General features: G+C 60.7%; 1 protein-coding gene across 5 annotated transcripts in view; it reads right to left on the reverse strand.

The window, feature by feature from the left end:
• CBFA2T3 (CBFA2/RUNX1 partner transcriptional co-repressor 3) overlaps positions 1-27,452 on the reverse strand; it is an 81,472-nt gene that overhangs the window by 18,873 nt on the left and 35,147 nt on the right. For 2 of the 5 annotated variants that reach the window (XM_042231559.2, XM_027977746.2), the window contains exons 2-3: positions 5,436-5,579; positions 2,423-2,500 (exon numbers count right to left, since the gene is read on the reverse strand). In XM_042231559.2, the coding sequence (XP_042087493.2) occupies positions 2,423-2,500; positions 5,436-5,579 (222 nt within the window). Of the gene's footprint in view, positions 1-2,422; positions 2,501-5,435; positions 5,583-27,452 lie in introns of all 5 variants that reach the window. The other 3 variants (XM_027977744.3, XM_027977748.3, XM_027977745.3) reach the window with 2 other exon arrangements.

A 27,452-nucleotide genomic window follows, 5' to 3' on the forward strand; every position in this document is an offset into this window, starting at 1 on the left:
GGGCGGGAGCACGTGAGGTGGGACCACACACCTGACCCTCTGCCCTGGGCCTCGGCTCTCCCAGGGCTTGGATTACCGGAGGGTGTAATAGGTCCCGCTTACCGGCTCCATCCACCCCTGCAGGCCCAGGGGACACAGCTCCCGCTGTCTCCAGCCCCCTTGGGCTCTGGAATTGGCCCACCTTGTTAACCCTGAGTCTCCTGTCTGGTTGGCTCTGCCCACATCTCGAGCTTCCATGACCCCTTGCCTGCAGCAACACCTGCAAACACCCTCCTCCCCTCACTGAGCAGCAGGTCAAGGACCACCCCCCTAATCCACAGACGGTGGGCCTCATGGTCCCTGTGCCCTGAATGCAGTGTTTAAGGTTGCCTTTTGCCCCCAGGTGCCCCAGGACCATGCCGCTCCTCAGCGGCAGGCTGACATAGACCTGCCCCCCAAGTGCCCTGGTCAGGAGTGGACGTCCCAAACCAGCCCAGATGGGCTGTGGGGGTGAGACTTGGTCCTGGCCCCGGCTTCTTCATCTGCAAATGGCCCTTGGTCTGAGCCAGAGGTGGGGTCTTGGAGCCAGGAGGACAGTTCCTGGACCCCTCTTTCTCATGCCCCTGCTTGTAGAACACAGGTCATCCTTCTCCCACCAGAAGGGGCTGGAAATGCTTGACCTGACTGCTTTCATGTGCTGGGTGATCGCTCATCCAGAACTGGCCCCCACTTGACAGACGTCTGGGAACCACTGATTGAAGGCCAGGGTCAGCACCAAAACAGACGTGCCCCCTGCGTGTCCTGAGGAGGGCCTGCTGCAGGCGGAGGGCCTGCTCTGCCCCTCGGCCCCATCTTCCACTTGGCCCTCGGGGCTGCTGCTCCCTCCCCTGGAGACGCAGTGTGGGTTGAACTCTGTTTGCCCCCGATTGGGCTGGGGGACGCTAGGAGCCCTTTCTAGACCCCCAGGTGACACCCTGGATCGGGGACAACCCTGAGGACAATGTGCCGCATTCCGGGGACCCCTCTTGCCCAAGGAGAGGTAAGCTCCAGACACAGACAAGAAGGGCCCGTCCCTCAGCCTCTCCCGGGCGTGTCCTGGCATCCGGGGGCCAGGAGACCCCGCAGTTGTGCTACTTTTCTCTGTCGCTGCGGAGCTCCACTGATCCCTTGGTGGACACCAACACACACACACACACACACACACACACACACATACACACCCCGACTGGGATTGATGACAGCCACTGGCGGTCACCCAGACAGGCTGGAGGTGGCCTGCTGCATGGGGACCTCACCGCAGCGGGGCCTCCTGGTCAGTCGCAGCAGAGCTGGGCTGTCACTTGGGGTCTGGCCTTCCAGGGGCTTCAAAGACCTGTGGCTGGCCCTGCCACCTGGGCCCCCACCCGGCGGCCCCTGGCCCGGCCTCCCTGTGGCGCCCTTACCCGCTGGCCCTTGGTGCCTGGTCCTCCCGCGGCTGGCCTGCCCTCGCTCGCCGAGTTCCCTCCCGGGCTGCCGGGCAGTCTCAGCAGCTTGCTAAAGAGACGCCGAAAATAACCCCCGGCCACAAGTGCTTTCATTCCCACAACAGGTGTGTTACTAAGATAGACCACACGTGTCCCGGCCGAGGTTTTTGGGGGCATGGAGCAGCACCCCCACAGCTCCCCCAGGCCCGGAGCCTGGGCAGGGTGGGGGGGAGCTTAGGATGAGGCATCGAAAACAGCCCCTCCTGCCAGCCCCCCGCCCGGCCTCGGGCACTATCCTCCTGGCCACACAAAGCACCCAGGCCTGGCAGTACCACAGCTCCATGGACGCACCGGGCCCCAGACAAGGCCACACACCTGGGCTTACATCGCTGTGCGTGCAGGCTGACACACTCCCAGCATCGCCCCGCAAGAGCCTCCCCTATGGCACCAGCTGTAGCCCAAGCACTGTGATGGGATCGTCCACTGGTGACCAACACCCGTGGAGTACCCTGCATATGCCAGGGACTCCCATGATGTGACCAGCAGCACCCTGGGGCTCCACGCCATTGCCTCAGCGCTGGGCCCATGACTCCTTTGCTACAGGTGGGGTTCTGTGCCCGAGGACATAGTGCCTGGAAGGGTAAGAGTGGGGTCCGCCCTGGGAGAGGCTGCAGACTTGCTACTGGCATTCGACCATCCTGCAACTCTGGGACCCGCTGATTCGCCCAGTTCTGAGTCAGGGAGACAGGGGCTCAGAGAGGCCATCCGCTTGCCCAAGGTCACAGTGTGTGGGCGGCAGGGCTGGGTGTGACCCCGGTCTGTGGGCTGCAGACCCCACTGCTCAGTCTTCCTGGTCTGCCCCTGCGCCCTTGTTCCCTAAGGGAGGCAGGCCTAGCATGGCAGATGAGGGGGCACAGACAGGGCGGTGAGCACTGGGCAAGGACCTCTGGGAGACCAGTGGTTTTTGTTATTTTACTTACAGAGACAGACCATAGACCATTTTAAGCAGCCATGAAAACGGCCATGGGGCAGAGACATCGCAGGCCCGTCCTCTCGATCTGTAAGCAAAATAAGAAAAACACGCTGTGAGGAAGGAGGCTGGGCTCCGGACCCTGCCCGGGGGTGGGGTGTCTGCAGCCAGCCCCTCCCCTGCCTCTTGACAGCGTTTTTGGGGTTGGGCCTCTGTCATCACCTAGGGCCAGTTCACTCCCTTCTCTGGGCCTCGGCTTCCTCGTCTGTGAAATGGGTGGGTCAGGGATCTCTTGGGGCCACTTTTGGTGGGAACTTCTGGGGCTCAACTGGAATTCTGGCTCCTCGTGGGCATGAGAGGACACCCTGGCTCTTAAACATCTGTTTCTGGAAGGTGCCTGGTGATCCCACTTGGTACCATCCTCAGGGACCTGGAGCCCAGGCTGAGGGGCTTGGGATTTCCATCGACAAACAGGCCAATGGTGGTTCCAAAACAAAGGCCAGGTCTGAGCTGCCGTGAAGGGTGAAAGCACCAAACAGGAAGAGAGGTTTGATTTGTCTGAGCTGAGGTCAGTGGACAAAAGCCACAAGGAGAAAAGCCATACCACCAAAAACAGAGAGTGTGCCCCCTGTCGCAGGGGGTAAGAGCAAGATGGAGTGTTTGCCCCTTAAGGGCCCTCCCAGGTGCAGAATAGCTCCTCACATCCCTCCCCAGAGTTCTCTTGGCACTCCTGCCACCTTCCTGTGGCCACGCCACAACTTCAACTCCAAAATAAATTTGTGCCCAGGGCAGTCACCGGGCAAGGAAAAACCACAGCCCTCAAGCTGTGGCTCCGTCAGTCCCTGGTCAGCTTGGCTTGCAAGTTGGTCCGGGGGCAGCAGGGGAGGTTCTTGGCAGGAATCCACGGGGAGTGCAGAGGATCCATCTACTCTGGGCACTACCAGCCAGGTGCACAGATGAGATGAGACGTTAACCTCATGTTAACACCCTGCTTTCAGGGAATTCTAAGGGTTAGGGAACAAACCTGAGGCCACCCCCGAGGCAGCCTGACACTCAGACAAAAGCTCACAGCGGCCAGAGGGAACTAGGTGTCAGCTTAGAGAAGAAAGACCCGTTCTCTCATAACCTCCATGTTCTGAACAGAGCCGGGACCCCGGCCAGAAGGGATGGACCCCACGCCACACACGGGCCTGCCACCACACATCTGTTCACCAGGCCCGGTGGCATCTGACCCCAGCCCCATCCACAACCTGGAACATCTGGTTCCCAGACCAGCGCCTTCCGGAACACGGGCTCCTGGACTAAGAAGAAAAGCAGGCCATGGAGCCACTCCCACGAGGATCGGAGACCCTGGCTCGGAGCCCTTCGCCAGACCCTCCAAGGGTCCACTGGCCTCTCCCTCTTGGAACCGGACAACAGAGTGGGGGCATCATCATCCCAGGGGGACCTGCTGCTGCCCCGTCAGGAAAATTTCTTTTTCCACCTGGGCTGCACGGACACCCTGGGCTGCACGGATGTGGGTGAAACTCAGCCAGGTCAGAGCCTCCCCTCTCTACCAGTGAGGCTGGACGGGGCAGCTGTAGTCAGTGGACAGAGATCAGCCCGCAGTTCAGCCTGAGGTGAGGACTGACTTCCAGAGAAGAGGGAGGGGTGACCGGATGGCCAGAGTCCCCAGGTGAGAACAGTGAGTGAGCAAAGTCCGGTCACCTCTGGCCCCTCCTGTGTGGCCAGTGCAGGCCGGGCACCCAGGGGTGGATGGCAGGGCCCCGTCTTGAGGCAGGAGGCAAGTGTGGGGACACGGGCTCATCCCAGTGTCCATCACGTGTGAGGACCCCAGCTCAGACTGACCCTACTGGGGAGGGGTGCTGGAACTGTTTGTGCCAGACAGCCCTGGGTTCAGCTGGCCGCACCTGGGAGCAGGTGGCATTTTCCTGTTTACCAGCAAAGACCAGCATCCTGCAGCAAGGGACCCAGCTGGACCCCCTCCTCCAGATGGGGGCCACCGCCCAGCCACCGATGGCAGCACCAGCACCATTCATAACCAGGAACAGACGGAGCCAGGCCGGGGCCTGGGCTCTGGGAAGAGACATGGACCCCGGCTAGCGGGGTGGGGCCTGAGGAACCTGGGGGCGGCCACGGGCCACCAGGCTGAGGAACTGTGGTTCCTGCTCCAGAGAAGGGCTTCATCTGGGTCCAAAGCCTGGGGAAGGGAGCCCGTGTGGGGCTTTCTGACCTCTGAATGTGTGGGTGGGAAGGCATGTGGATCGCCCAGAAACACTTGGGACACATTGCTGAGCCCCTGGTCTTAGGGACAAGGAACACTGTCCCCCATACAAGCACAAGCTGGGGGTCTCCTTCCCAACTGCTCCGACTCAAAGGCCCAGGGTTTCAGGGGTGGCTGTGGACTCGACAAGCCCACCTATACCTGCTGTGTGCACCAAGATGCTCAACCATGGCCCAGTGTTAGTGAGGCACCACCTTGGGGTATGGTCTGCCTACCATGTTGCTGGTAGCTAAGGTCCTGCGGACCCAGTTCCCAGCCCACCCACACACCTGGCTCTCCAAGGCCAGAGATGCCTCCAATTGCCCCTTCAGAGGGTGCAGGCCAGATAGGATTCACCCACATGCAAGTAGTCTGCTGTGTGACCACGGAGAAGTCCTCGTCCCTCTCTGAGCTCCAGTATAGCAGCCAACCTTGATGGAAGGCTCACTGTGTGCCCACCCCGCTGAGAACTATTAACTCACTCATCCTCACAGCAGCTCCGTGAGGCACGGCCATGGCCAGCCCTGCTTTCCCAGTGAGAAATGCCAGGCCCAGAGAGGTTAAGAACTTTGCCCAAAGCCATACAGCTACCAAGTAGAAGGGCTGGGGTCTGAATCATAATGAGATCCTCCCTCTCAAAGGCCCAACGAGGAGGCGTTTACAGGTCCAGGTGAAAGGTCGGACCTCAAATGACTCGAGGGATCCCCCAGAGGTGATTCACCCCACTGCTCCCTTGAGACCCAGCCCTGGGGTTACTCACTTGTGTGGGGCGTGAAGGAGGGGTGTCGTGTGGCCCCTTGGGATGCAGCAGGTGGTGGGGGTGGCATGCTGGGGGGTGTGGCCCGGGGCTGCGTCTTCACCTCAGCCGGGGAGTCGGGCATCGCGGTGGCCTTCTCCTTCCTGTCTGCTGTGGGCGCCACCGGGGGTGCGGGAGGGGAGAAAGAGACAGAGCAGGTGAGTCAGGCAGAGGGGTAGAGGGGTTGGCACAGCCCAGGCCCACCTGGTTCCTGGGCGAGGCCTCGAGCAGCTGGAGCCCAGGCGGGGGACACTCTGCCTTCAGCCCGACCCAGAGAAGCCCCAGGTGTGCTCACAGGTGGCTGGCATCCCACCCACCTGGGATCAGACAGCAGGATGGGTCAGCCCATTTCAGGCGCTGCAGGGCACAGCTTCAAGAACCTGGGCAGCTAGAACAGGCTGGGGTTCTCATTGTGGGGGTGGCCCTGGGGAGCTTGGGTTTTCTCAACTGCAGACCAGGGAGTCAGGGGGCACCCCCTGAGGCTGTGGTGCCCCCACTTCCTCAATTAGAAGCTCCTGGAGGGCCTGTGTGGACGCCCTCCCCACCCTCATTTCTGATTTTGCAGGTGCGGGGCCAGGCTGAGACTCTGCATTCCTAATAGGATCCCAGGGGAAGCCCCCTCTCAGAGACACCCTAGCATTATCCATCCTAGAGCAGAGGCTAAAAGGCACGTCTGGGGGTCTTTCCCAGGGAGAAGACTGGGAGGTGGGAACCTGTATTTTCACCGTTTCCTGGCCCAGGCAACCCCTGGGACCAGCCAGGCCAAGGACACATTCGATTTCAGGCCATTCTAGGCCTGGCCATCCAAGTGTGGTCCACATAGCAGCAGGTCCTGCCCCAGACGCTGTGTCAAAGATTCCACAGAATCCCGCTGTGTCAAAGATTCTGATGCTCTGCTAGGAGTCAGCGGTGTGGAGATAGGGTGGAAACAGGAAGGAGAGACCGCGGCCTGACATGCCCCCGAGCCCCTGGGCCCACAGAGCAGGCCCTGGGAAAAGGCCTCTGGGAGACTGACCGTCCACACGAACCCGAGGCAGCAGCTGCCTAGGTATTCTCAGCTGGGGGAGGGGCTGAGCCTTTGGGCCGCCCCCCACCCCTACCTGCCCTGGCCCCAGCTCAGCATCAGCCAGCATCAGGCGACCACAGAGACCTGGGAAGGCGGCTGGGACTACAGGTGGGCCTCCCCACCCATTACAAACTGGCGCAGCCTGTGCTGCCCGCCCCTCACCCCCGCCACTGCCCACCCTGCTAACCCTGATGGGGTCTCACGGGGGCCAGGGGCTGGGCTTGACACCTGGCAACCCATTCACTTCTTCTCCTCCTCCTCCCAGGGGCCCCATGTGATCTGGGCCGCCCGCCTCCATGGACAGTGACAGCGACAATAAAATGTTTGCGTCCCAGACTGAGCAGCCCTCCTTCATTGCCCCCACATCCTCCATACTGGAAGGAGATGCCCGCAGCACCCCGGGGCCCCTGGGGTGGGAGCAGAAAGCCCCCTCCTCACTGGCCCCACGGAGGGGGAAGCAGCCGGTCACCGGCAGCCACCAGGCCGCACAGCACCTGCTGTGCCCTCAGCTGTCCCCCCCCCGCCAGGCGCCCTGCCCCCCACCGCCGCCTGTCAAGAGCTGACGGCCGGGCACACATGCGCTGCAGCTGTGCGGGCCTGTCAACACCATGCCTGGCTGCAGGGCCGGTGGCCAGTCCCCAGTGACAACCAAAGAAGGCAAACGTGGCCAGCGCCATGGGCCCTGGGCCACCCCTGTGGGGTGCAGTCCTGCCTGTCCTGGCCAGCCCTTCATTTGACCAGGCCACCCTGGCGCAGGCAGTCCCGCCAGCAGGCTGTCCAGGGAGGGTACTCAGGACACCAGGCTGGGACGCTGGGGACATGGCCTGTTTCAACCTTTCCAAGCCCTGGTGCTTCGCTGGAGTGTCACAGGTGAAGCAGACCAGAGACCCCAGCTCAGGGGGCATAGGGGATGGGTGGACCAAGTGTGCCTGGGTTGCATGGGGCCTCTCACCCATCCCTCAGGTGTCCACGGGCCCTGAGGGCAGAGCTCCAGGCTGCCCACCTATGGAGGAGACATGCATGCACTTGGCAGATGAGTCATGGCTCCTGTTATCCTCAGGACACCCAGCGTGGGGAATGCTGCTTCCAGCCCTGTTTTATAGGCACAGAGAGGTGCAGCCATCTGCTACGGGCACACGGCAGGTATGAGTGCGTCCCTGCAGGGCATGCAAGTCCTCAGGGTTTCAAGGACTGGTTTGCATCAATGCGAACTCTCCTTGCAGGAGAGGAATCAAACCCAGGTGGATGGAGGCTGCAGGTTAGTGGGGGTGCGTCCCCACCTCCCATGCTGGGCCTTGGGTCCCTGGGCTGCACATGGTAGGGCCATAGGTGCAGGAAGCCTCACATATGTTGAATCTTGTTTGAGTCTGGCTCTATTGTCTGCTGGCTGTGTGACGTAGGGCAAGTCACTTCACCTCTCTTGAGCCTTTCTAATCCTCTGTAATGGATGATGGTGAGCTCTCAATGCAATCAGGAACGGTTTATGAAGCAATGTGAATGCTGGAACCCTGCTCTTGAGGTTGGCTTCGGCCCAGATCCAAAGCAGAGCATGACAGAGGCCCTCAGGGAAGAGCAAGGGTGGTGTGATGACCGCAAGGAACAGAGTGCACGGGCCTCTCTAGTCGTGCAAAGAATCCAGACGAAGCTGGTGGGCAGTAGGGAGCCTGTGAGGGTGTGCACAGTCATCGCCTCTGTCACCTGAAACCCACAGCAGCTTCCACTGCATGTGGGGCTCCCCAGAGCCTACCCCCAGCCCTCCTCCCACCACACCCATCTCCTCACCCACCCCTACACCCAGAGCCATGGTTCTGAGCCCCCACCTCCCCCCAACTCCCTTTCCCTCCTGGGGCTTCAGCTCTGACCTCACGTCAGCAGGAGAGGTGCCCCATGTGAGGGCCTTTGGCTCCCCTGGAACGTGATCCCCTCTGAGACGACTCTGCTTCCTGACCGCCCCCCACCCCTGCCCCAGGGTCTCTGGCTGGGCTGGCACTTCCAGAAGGCTGCCCGTGCACATGCAGGAGGCCAGGGGAGGACCCAAGAGTGAGGTCACCGCTGGGCAGCCCTCTGAGAGGAGGGGGCTCTCTGCCCAGTGCCTGGAAGGGGCAGGTCAAGGGTCCTGGCTGCCCCAGCCCCAAGGTGGGCCGATCCAGGGGGCTGTGGATGCAACCACAGCTCACCCTGGACACTTGCCCACCTCTGGGCTGGCCAAGCAAGGACAGTCGGGTGTGAGGGGGCTAGAGGCCCACCCTCCAGAAGAGCGGCCGCCTCTAAGCCAGGCTCCTCTGGTCTACACGGGCACACTTGTCACCCACCTCCCGGGGTGCAACATGGGTCAAATGAGATGGAGAAGCGCTTAGCGGAGGGCAGGGCCCCCACCGTGGTCGCGCCATCACGGGGCAGCGGTTAACTGCTGCTGTTAATTACTGTCCTCTCTCCACCTCTGCAGCCCTGGCTGCGTGTGGAGGAGCCAAGCCTGCCCCTCTGCCAGCCTGGTCTGAGGGCACATGGCTGACAAGCTGCCAGATGGGCAGCCTCAGTCTCCTGAGCACCGGCCTCCTGACCAGCCCCTAGCCCCTTCTGAGGCCCAACACCCCCAAGGGCTCTGGCACAACCTGACTGCCCGTCTGGCCACCCCGTAGGGTCACCCAGGGGGGACCCTGAGCTCACAAACCAGCATGAGCAGGAGCTGGCCAGGTCCTGGGGGCTGGGGAGGGGCCCATTGCGGGGTGCTGAGGGCCAGGAGAGGGGCAGCTCCTACCGCCGTGAAGACTCCTGAGGGTGCCAGCGTGGTCGGCCGGGCACAGCTCCCAGTGAGGTCCAAATTCCACCCAGAAGCATGAGCTGGCTGTGTGGGGCCACTCTCTCCCCTCCCCCATTCTCAGCTCCTCCACCCTCCGGGGTCCACTCCCAGGTACCCTAGCCCTGGGGGAGCCAGGTCCTGTGCCCTGCACGTCCTCGCAACCTCTCATTGCACCCTCATGCCCTCCCCAGAAAGCGCCGTCAGTCCCTGTGCCTGCCTGTGAGAGACATTGGACATGTCCATGGGACACCCCCCGGCTCGAACGGTCCCCCCATACCCACTCTGGGTCTGTTTCCCTAGTCCTGATTCTGAAGTCATTGGGGACCTTCAGTCCCACAGATGCCCCCACCCAAAATCAGGATATCCCTTGCACAAGCCCCCTTTTAGGGAGCTCTGACTTAGCAGGTCAGTGAGGGGACCCTGGCAGCTGGACCTATGTCTAGCTTTAAGTCTTTCACTTTTATAAGATTAACATATAAATAACAGCTCCCCAGGTGAGGGCTCGGCACGTGGCACATCAGCGTTCCCTCTGAGGGTCCCAGGGACAACCGTGATCCGGAATGCCACGCCCTGCGGGAGGACTCAATGAGTCTCCACAGGGGCCCCCATCAGGCCCATTTGTGGATGGGGAAACTGAGGCTTGGGGAGGACAAGTATCTTGTTTAGGGTCTCAGAGCCTGACGGACAGCAGGGCCTGAGCCCGGGGCTCTCTAGGAGTGCTTCAAGCCGCAGGCCCCGCCACCACCTGGGAGATTAGAAAGTTCTGTAGCCACCTCATGCTCCCCGGGGAACATCATGTGGGCCGACCAGACACGGAAAGGGTGTCTGCCTGGGGTTTGAGGCTGGGGTGGGTTTGCTGCTCTAAGTCAGTGGGTGATGCCCCGGGTGCCCCAGCTTTGCAGCAGGTTAAGTGCGAGGACCATCTTCCCAACTCCCTGGCGTCTTCCTAGATGTCAGAGCTCTGGGAGGCGGGGGGCGGGAAATCGGGGCAGTCTTGGCATCCCCGGGCCTCCGCTGGCCCCGTCAGCAGTCAGGGGCCATGGCGTCCACAAGACCCCATGGAGAAAAAAGTGGGAGATGGGGTGGAATTGGAGAAGACATGTCTGGGCTTCTCCCTGACCAGGGTCCCTGTCAGCTCCCCTGACAGGAGCCCGCACAGTGCCTTGGCCAGAACAGCGGCCCTTATGCTGGTGTGTGTTGGGGGGAACTCTCGGGATGCCGGCCCCTCCCCTGTCGGCCCCTCCCCATGTGCTCAGGGGGCAGGAGTGTGCCCAGCCAGGAGTCTGACCCTCCCACAACATGGCAGGCAGCCCGGCTCTGCTCCATCTGACACACAGGAAAGTGAGGCACAGAGAGGATGGGTTACCCGCCAAGCTCACACAGCCAACAGGGGGCTGGAGGTGGCCCCAGAGTCTTACCCACCCGAGACCTGCTGCTCCCTCATTCACTCCTCTTTGAACTGTCTGTCCCTCAGCCCCGGAGGGTGGGAGCCCCCCTGGTGTCCTGATGTCTGGCTGCAGTGCAAGAGCCAGAGGGTGAGAGGGGACGGCCTACTCGGTCACAGCCCCACCCACGGCCCCGGCTGCGAGCCCTCGAGAACATTCCCAGACCCGGGCGGTGCTCCCCAGGCCCCTGGGGACCCTGCGTGTTTCCCAGACAGTGGCTCCAGTTCCCACTAAATGTCACTAACCCATCGACAGAGGAAGCCGCTCTCCGGGGCCGGGCGGAGCCGGTGGGAAAGAACACGGAATGTGCCGGAACAAGCCACCCCATCCATCATTGTCCCTGTCCGCCTGTGTTCCCAGCCCGCCCTGCCCGGCTGAGAACTGGCCACAGCCCCACACTCCCAGACCTGGGGTTCTAGAAGCCTCCATGGGAGGGGGCCCTTAGCACCAGCACAGCCCATCCCCCACTGGTGCTGTTGTGGAAGCAAGGCTCGCTTTGGCCTCTCGTGGTCTGACTTCCGTCACCTCATCTGACCCTCACAGAAGCGGCAGGAAGTGGGCAGGTGGGCCCGGTACTGACAGGTAACCCTGCTCCAGGGGCAGGGCCCTGACTGTGAGCCCGGCCTCGACCTGAGCACCCCATGCAGCCCCTAGCCTGCGAGGCGGCTGATGAGGAAGCCCAGAGGCCACTCTGTGCAGAGTCTCGGGCTGTGACCTGTGACATGCCCAGACCCTGTTCCTGTCACTGACCCTCAGGAAGGCAGGGTTCCCTAGGCCCGTGGAGGCTTGGCAGGGAGCCCTGCACCCCAAGGAGGGGGCCTGCTCTCCAGCCCCAGTGAGCGGGTGCCCCTGGGCACACTGCCCGGCCGCAGCCTCTGCAGCTGATGGTGGGGGCAAGGACAGCACCAGCGGCCCAGGCCCTGACGTCTTGGCCTCTGCCCCGTGCTGGGGAGCAGGCCGAGGACCGGAAGCTCCTGCCGAGGACCAGAAGCTCCTGCCAAGGTGGGCCGAATGCTGGACTTTCCTGGAGGCAGAGGGGCAAGCTGGCCCCTAAGACATGTCACCTGAAACCATTACCGGGTGGCCCCTGCCTCTTGGCGGGCGTCCTGAGTGCCCTTAGGGACCTCTGTGACTGGCCGTCCCCTCCCTGCCCTCACCTCCCACGTCTTTGCCTGAATGTGACTGTCTTCCTCAGTGAAACAGTGTGCAGGACAGGGCCAGGCACACAGCAGGTGCTGCATAAACACTGCGGAGTCAGGACCAAGAAGGGAGATGGCCCATGGACGGCAGGACAGTCCTGCCTCCCAGCCCCACAGGCACTCTTTCACCGAGGACAGCCCCGATTCCTCTGCCCTGCACATCGGCCCGGGACTGAAGGGAACCTCCCCGGTCAGGTCAGGTGTCCCCTGGAGCCCCGTCCCCGTCCTCCAAAGGTCCGGGGGTGGGACAGCAGCAGGCTGGTGTCAGGTGTCGAGAGCGAGGGCAGGCACCACCTGTCCCCGGCGCCTCCGAGCACAGTCTGTCCTGCTCAGGCCAGACTCTCCCGAGAGGATCGTGTCATCCCGGCCCGCAGACACTCTGCCCGGGGCAGGGTATAGCTGCCCGTGGGAGGTGCCCCTTTGTGAAGGCCGCACCTGGGCTTCCAGAATCCTGACCATGATCGGGGACTCCGCTGGCAGCCCTCGCCGGTCCTGGAGGAAGACGCTGCTACCTCTGGGTTTACAGATGGGGACCCCAACACCCAGAGTCACAGAGAGCAAGGGGCCTCCAGGGTCTGGAGACCACTGTGGCTTCCACGGTGTCCCAGCTCCCCATGTGGCACTCGGGGCCTCACACAGCCTCATCCCGTGTCCTCCACGATGGCCTCCAGTGCCAGCACCTTCCCAGGCTCCTCCATGGGTCCAAACCCCAGGTCAGGTGGGCATCACTGCCTGCTGAAGCAGTGAGGAGATCGAGGGAGCAGAGGTCAGGCTTCCTCCAAGACCACAGCTCGGTGAGGCTGCAGAGCTCTGACTACAGATTTCCTCCTTTCTCCCACTCTTTCTTCCTAGACCTTCTATTACAGCACTGCCATGAGCCCCAGAGCCCCGTCCTAACTACGACAGCCCCCGAACCTCCAGAAGCCCAATGCCACACTTGTGGAAGAGACAGAAGGTGGAGGTGTCTGAGGGGATTCAGGCCTCACAGCGCTTGGGGAGGGTGCAGCTTCAGGGCATCCCTCCTGGGCAGGACCGGCTGGGAGACACCCCCACGTGTGGCCCTCGGACTCCAGCACAGCACGCTCCAGCATGGGCGTGGTCCCCCGGCAATGACAGCACATGGAGGCAGGAGCCGGCTCCCCTGGCTCACAGGTGGCCCTCCTGAGCTCTGAGCGTCAATGGGATCCTCCTGTGTCCACATGAGGGATGTTGTCACCCACAGGCCCAGGGGATCACGGGGTCCCTGGGGGCAGGAGGACCAGGGTGGCCTAGCACTGTGTAGCGGGAAGGGTCACAGCGTTAACAGGCAGAGGAACAGCAGCCTGTTCAGACCCCAGGACTGACCGGGTCCCAGGCAGGTTTCTGGCCACGTAACTGTCGGGCCAACCTTGGAAGTCATGAGCAACACAGCGGATGTGGGTAGTGCAGGAAGTCTCTCCTGAAGGCCAGCCCAGCCCAAGTACCTCCTCCACCCCTACCCCCAGCGACAGATTCACCTCCTCTGAGCCACTGACCACTGCACACCAGACACTGCAGGGCCTGGGCAAGGTGGAACAGGTCCACTGCCAGCACACACAGGGGCTAGCAGGAGGGCGGGGGCAGATATTTCTGGGGAGGGTGCTTGAGCCTCTATATTGCTGCTTGGGGAGCTCCTGCCCCTCAAGGCTTCTTGGAGGGTAGATGGGGACTTGTACTCCTGGACCCTGTGGATCTGGAGCAAGCCAGGCAATCTCCCCAACCAAGGGCCAGATTCCTGGGGCAAGGAGGGGCACGGACTCTCCTAGAGCCTCCCAGTGGGTGTGTTGGGGATGGAGGGAAAAACCAGGCGTGCACCCCAGGAAGCAGCCATGTCTCAGAAGGGATGGACAGGGCCCCCAGGCTGAGGCAGAGGGACTCCGGGAGCCCTGAGGACATGCGGTCGACCCCCCACATCGAGATGGGTGGGGTCTGACCAGGAGGCCGGCCCCTCCCTCTCCCTCCAAGGCCAAGGTCAGGGATGGCTTGTCTTTGATCCCCAGTGTTCTGCAAAGCAATGAGAATTTTCAGGGGGCCGCAGCCCTAACGAGTTCCAGGCGCTGGAACTTGGGCCACTGCCCACATCTGGTTTCAATCACAGCCTCTGCTGCCTGATGAATCAGTGATAATACACACAAGGATTAGTGTTTCCCTCCCTTGGTCTGGGCGGCCCTCCCACCCCCACAAGTGCTCCGGCCACGTCCCCTGGATCCTCTGCCCAGCCCTTCCCAGTCCTGGGGTCTGTCCGGGCTGCTGTTCCTCTGCCTGTTAACGCTGTGACCCTTCCCGCTACACAGTGCTAGGCCACCCTGGTCCTCCTGCCCCCAGGGACCCCGTGATCCCCTGGGCCTGTGGATGACAACACCAAGGATGTCTGTCGCCGTGGCAACAGCACTGGACCAAAAGCCAGGAAACCTTCTATGTGACAGATTGTGAACTGGGGAAATCACCCCAGCATGGCCCCAAGCCTCAGTTTACCCACTGATAAAATGGGCCTGTAACTCCTGCTTCTCAAGGTTGGGGGGAGGTGACAGGGGTAGTCTTAGACAAAGGACCAGAAGGGGAAAGGCTACCATGGTGCCTACAACAGAGAGGTTCCGACTGGCCTCCCTCCACCCTGTCTCAGCCTCTTGGCCTGAACGTCACTGACTTTTCTACCCAGGACTCAGTTTTCTCACCTGAGATGGGGACAAGAGCAGAGCCCCTGCAGAGGCACCGAGGGATGGGGCACGCCAGCGAGAGGCTCCTCTGAAAGACCTGGGTGCTGAGTGGGGCCCAGCTCTGATTGAGATGGGCTGCCTTCTGAGGGGAGCGGTGTATATGCCTGGGTGCTGAGACCCCCTCATTCTGATAAAGCCCAGACATGTAAGACCCGGGTTATAGATGGGGAACTGAGGCTCACAGGATGCAAGCCTGGGTCACACAGCTGTCACGCAGCAGCTCCCATGCCTGTCCAGCATTCTGGTTGATGACACTGCTGGGCTCAGGCAGGTCCTCACTGTGGACCCTCAGAGCCTGCCCAGAAGGGTGGCCAGGAGGGTCCACAAGAGGATGTCCTGCTGCACAGGGAAGACCCTCGCAGCCCCAGAGGGGACATCATGGTGGCTGGGCTTCCCCCTGCACCAGCAGGGGATCGTGAATCCCACCAGTGCGGGGAGGGAGCCACCCTCCTGGACAGGAAGGTCCCTTCTACCATTGAGATATGACTGAGGTGCGGTGAGAGCGAGCCAGACCCAGTCTCACCATCATCCTCCAGCCCAGGGTCCCCTCAGGAGGGGCCCATCCTCTCCTGACCTGATTGTGCCTCAAGACTGGGAGGCCAGGCTAGACTCTCCTGGGCGGGCTTGGGGCGTCTCCACCTGCTAGGATGCTCCCCTGCGCTCCACAAGGCTGTTCCCTCCTCACTCAGGATTGAGCCCAAATGTCCCCCCTCAGAGGACCCCTGCTCTTCCCACTGCATCACCCACTTAATTTCTTGGGGCGCACTTGTCAGCACCCGCCATCGCGGTCTGTGCGGGTCCTGTCTCCCCAAGGACATGGACCTCATCTTTCTGTGCACTGCAAAGTCCAGACCAGCGCCGACACCTGGTGTTGGTGGTCACCAACGCTGGTGGTCAGCGAGACGCTGCACGCAGGTGTGCTGACCGGCCTGTGAGAAACCCAGAGAGGCCCCACCTGCCCTTGTGCCATCTGGGGCCCTGGCCTGTTGGCTTGGGTCAGGAGCTGCCCCCTGCCCAGTGGCCTCAGTGGGCAGCTCCCCCATGTGTAGGGAATGGGGACCAAGGAGCTACTCTGAGCCTACCCATCAGCAGTAAAGTTCCGTTCTGGCAGATTAAGAGACCCTCCACCTGGGGGTGGGCGCATCATAAAATGGCCTCAGTTTTCCTCCCCAACCACACACACCCCTTCCAATGTGACTGCAGCTCTTCCCACCCAGGTGCTGCTGCTGCTGCTAAGTCACTTCAATCGTGTCTGACTGTGCAACCCCATAGACGGCAGCCCACCAGGCTCCCCTGTCCCTGGGATTCTCCAGGCAAGAACACTGGAGTGGGTTGCCATTTTCTTCTCCAATGCATGAAAGTGAAAAGTGAAAGTGAAGTCGCTCAGTCGTGTCCGACCCTTAGCGACCCCATGGACTGCACCCTACCAGGCTCCTCCACCCATGGGATTTTCCAGGCAAGAGTACTGGAGTGGGGTGCCATTGCCTTCTCCACTTCCCACTCAGAAATGGGCTCAATTCCCTGCCCTTGGATCTGCGCTGGCCGGACTTGCTCTGGCCATTAGGATGAGGCAGGAGTGATGTCAGTCAGCTCTGAGCTGGACATGAGGCAGTCAGTACCTCTGGCTGTCCTGCTGAGACTGCTGAATGGGAAGGCTCACTTGGGCGAGTTGGCCCAGCTGCCCCAGCTAGGAATCCAGGAGTGTGAGGGCCCGGCCACACTCAGCAGAGCTGCCGACCTCAACCCAAGAGCAAGCCCTGCCGGGACTGCCCAAATGAGCCACCCAGTGGGACCCTATGGAGCCTGAAATCACGTGGTGGGTACCTTCACTTTGGAAACCGTGTTTTAGCACCCACCAGCCTGAAATATTGCACACCCGTGGCTCAGTGGTTTGCTCTGAGGCAAGGAATCAACAGAAGAGCAAAGAGCCCAGCATCGGCAGCAAAGGACAAGAATACTCACTGGCCACTGTCACAGAGGTCCATCAGGAGGTCAAGGGCAGATCCACACAGCAGAAAACTACACAGCAAGGCAAAAGCACACACACAACCCCACGCACCAATTAGTCAAATGTCACTAACACGTGGCTGAGTGAATGACACCAGACCCCAAAGAGGATGGGCCACGTGTCTCCACTTACAGGAAGTTCAGAACCTGGCATTACAGTCAAGGTGGTGGGCCCACGACAGGCAGTGACTGAGGAGAGGGGCTCAGGGCCTGGGGCAGGTCAGGGAACGTTGTCTGTTAACCTGCACACTCTGAACCTTCATGCACACAACACTTTCCTGTGTGATGTGTTGTACTTCAAATAAAGAAAAAGCAAAGAAGTAGAAACACATGTAACTCCATCTTGCAAACAAACATACGTGCAGAAAATGACAAGAAACGAAAGGTGACCACAGCTCCTGGTAGAAGGCCGGTCAGAGCCATTATGTCTGTGCCTGTGCTTGCAGAAGGGGTCTGAGGGTTTGGTTGGCCGAGAAGCCCAGAGCTGCAGCCCTATACAGACGCTCCAAACAAGTGGGGCAGGGGCGGGACTTCCTTCTCAGATGAGCTGGGATGGTCGTGGAGCTGCGTCCAGGATGCCCTGTGCTGAGCAGAGTTCCGAGGTGGGGAGGGTGGAGCACGCTTAGCGGCTGGAATGGAAACCCTCCCTGCTCTCCGCCGGCCGCAAACGTGATCCAGATGTCCCCTGCTCGCCCCGCGGCTGGCGCATGGAGGGAGCACATTCCTCACCCAGCTGCTGGGGCTACGCTGCCAAGAGCAGCTCCCGAGAGCTGGGGGGGCACCCGCCATCTGGGCCGCCCGCCATGTGTGTGTGTGTGTGGGGGTGCCAGTGGAGGGGAGGGCCCCCCCCCCTCTCCCAGCACCTGGGCCCAGCACTCCAGGGTCCTCTCCTGTCCTCCCATGCACACCTGCCACCAAGGGGGCATGGCTCAGCTGCAGGCTGGCACACCCAGCAAGTGTGAATGGGCTGTGACGAGAAACACGGTGGAGCCTGGGTGGGCTTGAGGGGCGTGGGCATGTGGACAGAGTCGTGCGTGGCTGAGCGGGAGGAGGGTGGATGGTGGATGGGTAGGTGGATGAGTGGGGGGGGTGACATCCTGACTGAAGCATGATGCAGAGCCCCCTCCTGGGGCTCAGTGGCAGACACACAGGCCAGCCCACGAAGTCGAGCAGTAGTGGGGAAAGCCCAGCTTTGGGGTCCGGCAGGCCTGAGTCCAGCTGCGGCCTCATCACTCGGGTGGCCTTGGCCAGGCTTCCTCCTCTGAGTCTCCTCAAGTGTACACTCGGGCCGACGTCACTGTCAGGATCAGGCCAGTGCCTGTTAAGCTAGCTCTCTGCTTTGCTCACATACACACCTGGCAGGGGTGTGAGGGACGGGGGACCCTGAGACTCCAGGAGGCACCCCAGCAGATGGGGGTTGAGGGGAAGTCCTCCTAGAGCCAAGGACCACCTACCCTTAGTGTGAACAGAAGACGTGTCCCCCAAGGGGTTGTGGCAACGCAGGGCAGAGTGTGGGCAAGCGCATTTCCTGGGGGAGGGGTGTGACCCCAAAAAAGACCGCAGGAGCCCCTGGAATACAAGATGATCTGATATGTACAGAGTGTCTCTAGAAGGAAACAGAAACTGCCCCTGGGGAGGGGCAGCAGGACCCCCTCCTCCCTGCCTGCCTCTTGTACCAGCAGCACTTTTAAAGTAATTCCTGATTTATTCTTAAACTGCCTGCTGCCCATCAGCACTGTGCCCACCCCAACTCTGACCAAGACAGACAACTACAAAGTTTCACTTAACAGATACACTCGTCCAGATCACTTGTTTTCAAGAAGGAATTGACAAAACTCAAGGAACTGCTCGGCGAGGACGCCTCTGAGGCCAATCGGGGCTCAGATTCGCATGAAGTGGAAAGTCCCGCGCCGGTGCTCACACATCTGGATTGGGTGCTCAGGAGCCAGGGAGCCTCCTGAGAGGAGGGGAACCTGCACCTGCATGCACGCTTGAAGCCAGGAAGGGCGTCTGGCCAGAGGCACAGCTTGGGGAAGTCAGGGCAGCGGGAACTCCATGCACGAATGTGGGCGGCGACTGGGGAGACTGGGGGCTCTGGAGACCCAGGCCGCATGGTTAGGGGTTCCCCTGCTGGCATTGAGGCACCACAGAAGGCTGATTAAGTATCAGCTGAGTCCCAGAGTATTTTCATTGTTGGAAAGCATGCAGATTGGCTGCATGTCACCTTGAACTCCCCAGAGGAATGTTGCCAAAATATAAACTCATTGCGCTGCTCCTGCGAACTCTAAGCAGTATTTAGGGCTGGCGGCTCACCCCACATACATGCCCCTCTGAGCACATCCCTGAGAACGAGATGATCCTTCCACCAGCCCCAAGCCACAGAACCGCCACCCTCGGTACGCACGGCCTGTGAAGGCCCCAGTGACCCATGACAGGAGACATCAATGCAGGATGCTGTCCATATGCCGGAGGGACCCCAAGTGGTAACGGGTACCAGCTGGAGCAGGTTTGAGGTTGGAGCTGAAGAGGTGGTCTGGGAAGGCTTTGCTCAGGGGACCAGAGGTATCTCTGACTCTCACGCCCCACTTTCATAAGGATGACCTGAGAGCTGGTTTGGCTCAGCTGTGATGAGTGTCAGCCCGACATGGTGTGTCTTGGTGTGCACTGCGGGACCCTCGTGGATCTGGCGAGATGCCCAGAGACACCCAACCTCTCTTCTATGCTCTCAGTTCCTGGACATGGAAGGCCCTGCCCAGGGCCCTCCCAGCCCGCATACCAAGGGACCAAGACTGGCCCAGGAGAGACTTCATCACTGCAGGGCCCCAGACCCTCCCATCCTCCTGCCTCTGTCTTCATGGGCGAGGCTGGGGCCCTTGAAAAACTTGCGCCTCTTTTGGCAGAGAACTTGGTAAAGGTGGGAGGGGAGGCTGTAGGGGTGTTTACATTTACGTCATTATCATAATTGTAGTCGAAGCTCACAACACTGGGGAGACCATCACTGCCTCCCTTCCCGGATGCTCAGAGAGGTTGAGGTCTGCACCTGAGGTCACACAGCACTGGTGCAGGCCGGAAGCTCCTGAGAACACCACCGGCCCCTCTGGCTGCAGCGACTCTGTCTACTGCTCACCTCAGATACCTGCGGTTACTCTTATGACTGAAACCACAGCGATGCCAGAGAGGCCTGGCAGTGTGGAAGGAGAACACTATGCCCCAGCTTCTCTCGAGTCCTGGGTGCGGAGCTCTGGGTGCCAAGCTCTGGGTGCCATCTTCCCAGGGCCCTTCTCCCTGAAGGATTCCAAACAATCCATATTCTTGCCCCCAGGAACCATCGAAATGTTCCAGAAATTCCAATCGTATGTCACCCCAACGGCACGGCCCAGACCCTCCCCTGCAGGGGAGGCCAGGAGCCTCTGGGGTCCCACACAGTTTGTTTTCACTGCAGAGAGCTATCTGTACATTTGTTGGGTTCCACGGGCCATGTGCTTCACCCCTGTCACCTCATACAACTCCTGGAACCCCACTATTTCCTACTTTCAGAGTCGGCGACGTGTCCTGTGGTGAGCATGGCAGCTGGCCCAGCTCGGGGTTTTGGTCACACAGGAAAGGCATGCTCCCAACCGCCCAGCCCCCACCCATGGTAGCCACTGTTGATGGGTCTACGGACCCCTCTAGATATTTCCATATGAATATAACACTCGGTGCATGTACTTGCGAGGAAAGGGCAGCCACGGCGCCTACACGTCAGCTCCACAAACTACGAGTTCTTCTGACGAGACCTGCAGGCTGTATGCCCAGTCCGGCCTCGGGCTCCTCACCTGTGAAATGGGGATATGAGCCCCATCCCCAGGGTTAACAGGAGCCAGAGAGTAATAACCAGCATAGACAGCAGCCAGGGATACAGCAAGTGCCAAATGAGTGCCAATCTATAGACAGGAGTCACCCTGAGCACTCGCTTCTTGGAGGTCCTCCTTGGAGCCTCTAAGAGGCTGACTCTGCTCTTCCACCCAGGGACACCCCCTGCAATGGCCAAAGGGTCGACAACCCGGGAAGACAGGGCCTTCTGGCCGGACACCACAGTCCCCAAGCTGGCCACATGATGGAGGAACATGGAGCTGCCACAAATGCAGGTGGAAAGGAAGCCCCCCGCCCTGCCCAGGGGAGCCCCTGGCTTGGCTGGACAGGGTCCCCTGCTATTTCCCAGCCCTGTCTCCCATCCTGCTGGGTGGTCTCCCCAGCTTTGGCCCACCCACCCGGGAGGTCAGAGCCCCCTTGGGCCCTAGGGATGACACCACGGCGACCCCCTGGAGAGGCATCCCTCTAAGCTGGTGTCCCCACAACCTGGGAACAACCTCCTTCCTCTGGATATAAGGCAAACAGAGTCCTCTGGAAGCAAACCTTTTAAGCAGATGTTTCCTCTTGGCACGCACCTCCCGGGCGGGGCCTACCGCTCTCACACGGAGGCACAGGGGAGACGAGTGATTTCAATTCTTCTTTTTAGGAAGGGGGAGGAAAATATTTTAAAAAATGTGTTTTACAAGCCTGCTTTTGCCATTGTTTATGTAAACAGGTAAATTGTTTCCTGCCTCAATTAAAAACATCTGCCACATAAATGAATACCAATTAACTCATCCTGTTTTTAATTACTCTGTTAATTACACGCAGGCAGCAGAAAGGATGGCTGGGAGTAGGCGAAGCCGAGTGCACGCCCTCCCCCCAGTTGGCAAGGATCCGGACTGTGTCTGGCTCCTGGTGGATGAGGGTGGCAGGGAGGTGGTGGCGCGGTGCCAGCCGGGATTCCCTGATCTGGGGCTGGCGGGTGGGCACCTCCTCCAAGGGCCCTGGATGGGGGCCGGCCGGGGCTCAGCTCACTCTAGGGAGTGAGGAGCCCCCTACTGCAGGCCCTTCTGCCCTCCCCCTTCCCACTCTCACCTCCTCCAGCCACTCCCCTCCCATCACTGGAGAGGAAGGAGGGGCCTTAAGGGGGCCCGTCATGTCTTGGCCATATTTTGCTGGGGGAGGGGGCAGCTGGAGATGGAGGCCTGCACCCCCTCCAGGAAGGCCTGCGTGGGGTTGGGGGAGGGGAATACTGCTCTGACAAAGGCTGCATGGCGGCACCCTGAGCACCAGGACTAGGAGCACCCCCGGAGCACCTTCACCCGCCCCTCACCTGCACTCCTCGTCCATAGCCTTCACCATGGTTTGTAATTTCTCTGCCCTCTCCTGCTTGCTTCCCTGAACTCAGCCCAGGGCAGGCAGGCAGGAGGCGCCCGAACATAAGTCTCCGAGTGAACCTTATCCAGGGGTGCTCACAGAGGCGGTGTCATTATTCCTAGCCATGGGGTTGGCTTGGGAGAGGACCCTCTGAGGTGTCACATGGTCACACTAACCTTCGTGAGGGGATGGACTTGAACCCAGCAGGAGCCCTACTTCCAGGATGTGTTTACTGCACTGTCGACATCACCAAGGCCAAGCTAGGGAGTCATGCTGTCTCCAGGGGCTGGAGCTGCTGGGCCCTAGCGTGCCCCCTCCCCCACCTCCCACAGATGCTCTCCCCACTCCCTCCCAGGTTACACGGCTTACAGAAGCAGAGGTGGTCAGAGCTGGCTGGCCCTCAGTTTCCCACCTGGTGTGGTTGGTAGGTTTCCACTTGGCCCATCAGAGGTAGGCAGCAGAGCATCTCTGTGAGAATGATGCCACTGCCTTAGGTGGGCTCAAAGGGAACGGTGTGCCTGACATTGATTGGTGATGTCTGCCACAGCCATTGGAGTGTGCAGATTGATTTGCCATGTCTGCCAGTTGCATCACATATGGAGTAATGGGGAGGTACCAGGATCCAGTCCATACTCACAAACAGTGCTCCAGAACAGAGAACAGTCTGCCTCTCCTACTGCCTGTGGGCACCTGCTCAGGGGGCTGCCTGCACCAGCCTTCTCTGAGACATGGGTCAACAGTCCACAGATGAACAGGCCAGAGTCCAGGGGCCAACCCCTTCCAAGGCTGGGTCCCAGCTCACAGTCCCCACCCGGAATCCTGTCCCAACCTTGGAGCAGGGCTGGGGAACAGCAAGTACCAAGTGACACACAGTTTATTAGCTCATTTAATCCTTCCAACAGCCCCATGAGGCTTTCCTGTTATTTAACAGTAACAGTGAAATGTAAAACATGTTATTACACCCATGTTACAGGTGGAACTCACAGGTTCAGTAACCGCAGGGCTCATGGCTGGAAAGGGCAGGGCTGTGGGTCTGACCCCACCGTGCAGATGTGCACAGGTCTGGCCTGAACTCACCCTGCTGCCTGGACCCTACCCACTCCCTCCAGATTTCCAGTCTCTCAGACAAGGACCAGGGGCAGGCATAGCCTCCAGGTTTGAGTTGGGTGTTGTCCAGTTTCTGCCCATAGGCTGTGAGCGAGTCCCTCCTCTTGGCTTGGTCTCAGCATTTTCCCCTGGAAGAGGGGGTTGCTGCTCACCCTGCCTCGCAGCACTGGCGTGAGCATATTGGGGCTTTCCTGACAGCCCTTCTGCCCACCGCTCCCCTCACTGCCTCCCTTTCCAGGAAAGCCACCAGGCTGAACACCAGATGGGAAGTCTCCTGAGCTGCTAGAGGCCGAGGCCAGTGTGGGTCAGGGCCTGCCCTGAAGGCTGTTGGGGAGCCTGCACCTCAGCCTTGCCCAGTGGGGGTCCCTTTCAACATCCATCAGTCATCCAGATTCTGGGCCATTTTCTCTGGGGCTTTTTAGCCACTTTGAGCCATAAGACATGTCTAATAGCAGCTCCTGCAGCGTGCTGGGCAGCTGGGTCTGGTATGGGGAGCTGCGTGCTGGCCCGCCTGACCACGTCTCCACACCTGGGGCTCACTGAGAAGCAGCCAGGAGCAAAGCCAGCTCCAGGGCTCCTTGGCAGCCCTGTGTGGTTCAGAGGGCCCGCCAAGCTGTGGGGAGGAGCCCAGACTCACCAGTCAGGACTTCAGAACAGTGGTGGCCACAGGAAAAGGGCCACAGGAATGCTCGAGGTATAGCCCCCACCCCAGGTCTGTGGCAAGGGCACACGATGACCAGAGTCAAGGGCAGGGACTCTGCACCCCGCAGGCCGTATCTGCTCAGGGAGAGCTGCACCTCGGAGTTTAGACCTCAGTGGCCTCCTCGCTATGAGAACGGAGGACCCACCCCATCAGAGGTGACAAAGGCCGTGTGCAGCAGTTATAACAAGGGGCTGTCCTGCAGAAACCAGAAACCGCCGCCAGCCCACTGGTCAATCAAGTCCAAGGTTCAGAGTGTCCACATGCAACACCAGCCCCAAGGGGGAATCACTGTGCCACTTCTGAGGGGCACAGAGAGGGCAGGAGCCAGCTCGGGGTCACACAGCGGTGGAATCACACAGCGGCAGCCTCACCCGCCAGCCCTCAGCCCTGACCCAGAGAACGGGCTGTGTCCCTGGTGGACAGAGGGTCTGTTTCCAGCCCCTCCTCCCCGCCTTGGACGGCCCAAGGCAGGCAGATGGGCCGGCGCTGGTGCAGCCGCGGTGGCAGCTGCTCTGGGGGAGGCGAGCGGGAAGCCGGCTCCATGCCTCCCTCCCTGGCGGAACCTTCTGGATGTTTTGACTCATTCCACCACATGGTCTCACAGAACCCCAAGGAGATCTGGGGGTGGGGCCCTGCTGAGTCAAAACAGCCTTGGGGTTTTTGGCAGAGGGGCGTGGCATCCTCCTGCTCTGCCTGGAGTCTCCCCTCTTGTCTCTGAGAAAGCTCCGAGGCCATCTCCCCATTTGACGGCAGGGAAAACTGAGGCCACCGCTGGCCTCTGGGGTTTCCCCTCTGACCCAGGGAGGCTCGGTCAGGCCTGTCCTGAGCCCTGGGGCACACGTGGGGTCACAGCACTTCATTCAGGGCTGTGCCCTCACCTCCTGTGTTCCCCTGAGGGGATCTTCCCAAGGCAGAGAAATGGGGAGACTATGGTGGCTTCAGAGGCCAAGAAGAGTGCCCAAAGTCACATGATACCTTCTGCCCAGTTAGTGTGAATATTTTCACAGGGACATTTATTGTAAAACAGAACAACTAAGGAGGCCCTGGTGCCTTGGATGGAAAACCTCTCCGTGTCCAGAGGCCTCACCCCAACCACACCCACAGGCTGTGGGCAGCCTCTGTGTGCCCAGCGCTGGAGGAGGGTGTGTGGGACTCAGTCTCTCCTCTTTGACCGGGGACACCCCACAGTGGTGCAGGTGCGTGAGCTCAGGCAGTTCAGACCTGCAACTCTCCAGCACAGCAAGCTTCCAGGGAGCCAGCAGACTTGACCGGAGTGGCAACCAGGCTCAGTTCTGGGCTATTCCGGCTCCATCCCCTTGGTTGCCAAACCCCTCAGGATGCCCATGGGGCCTCCTGGTCTATGAAATGTCCATCTTCTGACCCTCTCCAGGCAGCACAGAGTTCAGGGGAAAAGCGACTCTCCTTCCTCTCCTCCCACATGATGGACTCCCCAGGCCTCGGGACAGATGGAGCTAGAGCGCCGGTGGTCAGCTCAATCAGGAGGATGGAGTGAGCACCAAGCCCACCAGTGGTGGCACCACAGAATGGCAGGCGAAACGGCAGGACCGGTTTTGGGTCCCTCACCCTGGGCTCCCACACAAAGGCTTTGGCTGCTGGCCACAAAGGCAGAGTTCCGGGCGGAGATCTCCCCCAGGGACAAACTGGCCACTGCCGTGCAGTTGTGAGGGGGCATCAGGCAGACCCTCAGGGGAAGCCAGGATGCCTATTGGATCAGCTCTATGAGTCTTCAGTGCAAACCCCCGGCGCACAGGAAATGCTTGACTTTTTCATGCCTTAGTATTTATCCCACCACCTCCACTAGCTGAAGCCCTCAATGCCCACAGGCGGCTCCCAGGCCATTCTCCATCCCCTTGCCCTCCTCCCTAACTTCTTCTGCTCTCCACCTGTGCTTCTCCTCTCCACCTGCAAGGCCACCTTGCTGGCCCGCAAATGTGCCAGACATGCTCCTGCCCCAGGGCCTTTGCACTGGCCGTCCCCTATGCTAGAGGGCTGTGCCCTGGTGGCCCCCTGGCTGCCTCCCTTCCAGGCCTCAGCTCAATGTCACCTACTCAGAAAAGCTGCATCTGGCAAGGACAGGCCCAACCTCCCAGCCCCAGGCCCTGCCCATTCCTTGTTTCCTTCAATTATTGTCCATCTCTCCCCAAACAGAGTAGCAGCCACACCAGGGCGGGTCCATCTGCTGGATTCCAGAATAGTGGCCGACACATGGCAGGCCCTCAGTCGCTATTTGTCAAAGGAACAAGCGCCTAAACCGACTACGTTCTCATCAACAGCTTATCTCATCTAAGTGTCATCCAGCTCTGAGCTGGTGCCTCACAGCCGCTGGGCATGCACTGTGCCAGGCAGCAGAGACCCCTACCCTGGGGTCAGCCTCCTGGGCTTCATCCAGGAAGGAAACAACAGTTGGAAAAGAGGGTCATCCTGGGAGGGACGCCGGTGGGCAGATGTGAGCGCTGTGGGTGGTGGCTGATGCCTCTGGAGTCAGGATGCAGGCCCCCCAGGCCCTGTGCAGCTGGGGGTCATGTGGCTCCCATCAGTACCACCCCACCCCCACCAGCAGGGAGCTCAGAGGAAGAGCGAGGAACTGAATTTCTGCCATACATCGAGAGCTACATGGTCTTCTGATGTGTAGAAAAATGGAAAATGATTATTCCACATACCCTCACCAGCACCTGGGTATTCAAATTCTGCCCTGTGTCCAGATAGGCTGGGGGAGGGGCAGGTCCACCCATCCTTCTCCAGGGACCTCCCTACCTGGTCCCCTGCCCCTCTGAGAGGTGACAGCCGGGATGCCCAGGGAAACAGCAGCTGTGTCAGCTGATGGGGGATGGGCATACCACCAGGTGCCAACCTGGTCCCGTCCAGGCTCAGCGGCGACCCCAAAGCCTCGGCTTCCCTGGCATGCTGGGAAGGAAACACCTAATTCCTTAGTGGCTCCACGGGGGTGGGAGGAACGTCTCAAATGGGGAGATTGAAGCAAAGGTGACCCAGGGTGACCTCCATTGCCCTCCCCTCCTCTGCCCCAGACCCAGTTCTGTGGGGTCTCCGTGCCCAGGGGCCTGTCCTGACCTCTCCACCCTGAAGCCTTCCATAATTCTTACCGCAGGACCGGGGCTCCAGCCCTGCCACACGGGCTTCTTATGCACGAGGAGTTCCCAGTCCTGGGCAGCCAGATGGAGGGGCAGAGTCTGAGAGCCGGCACCTGGAGGTCTGTGCTGTGGAGTTTGGGGTGTCCTGGCCACGGCAGTCAGGGCTGTGCCCTCTCCTGTCTCCGAGCTGCCCCTGGAGTGGGCCCTCAAGGAGCCTTTGTTTGGGAGTGAGTGGGGTCAGGTTTCAGCGAGTGGCCCTGCAGAACCCTGGCCACCTCCTCTGTGCTCCCATGCGGGCACAACCCCAGCTGCCTCCCTACATGCCCCACATAGGCAGGACCCTGGCTGTCCATCCCTCCGTGCCCCCACGAAGGCAGGACGCATGACCCGACTCCAGGGCTGGAGAGCAGATGAGATAGCTGTTTGTGGAACCAAATACAGCGACAGCTTGCAGGCAGGCGGGCCCTGCTGTTCAAACAGCGCTCTCCCAGCACCCAGCGAGGGCGTCCCTGCAGCCGTGACCCTGGCATCACTGCCTGGAGACGGGGCGCTCACAGGTGACACATGTTCCTGCCCGCCCTGGGCCTCCTGTGTGTCA

The sequence above is a fragment of the Ovis aries genome, chromosome 14, assembly GCF_016772045.2.
Source record: "Ovis aries strain OAR_USU_Benz2616 breed Rambouillet chromosome 14, ARS-UI_Ramb_v3.0, whole genome shotgun sequence".
NCBI lineage: Eukaryota > Metazoa > Chordata > Mammalia > Artiodactyla > Bovidae > Ovis > Ovis aries.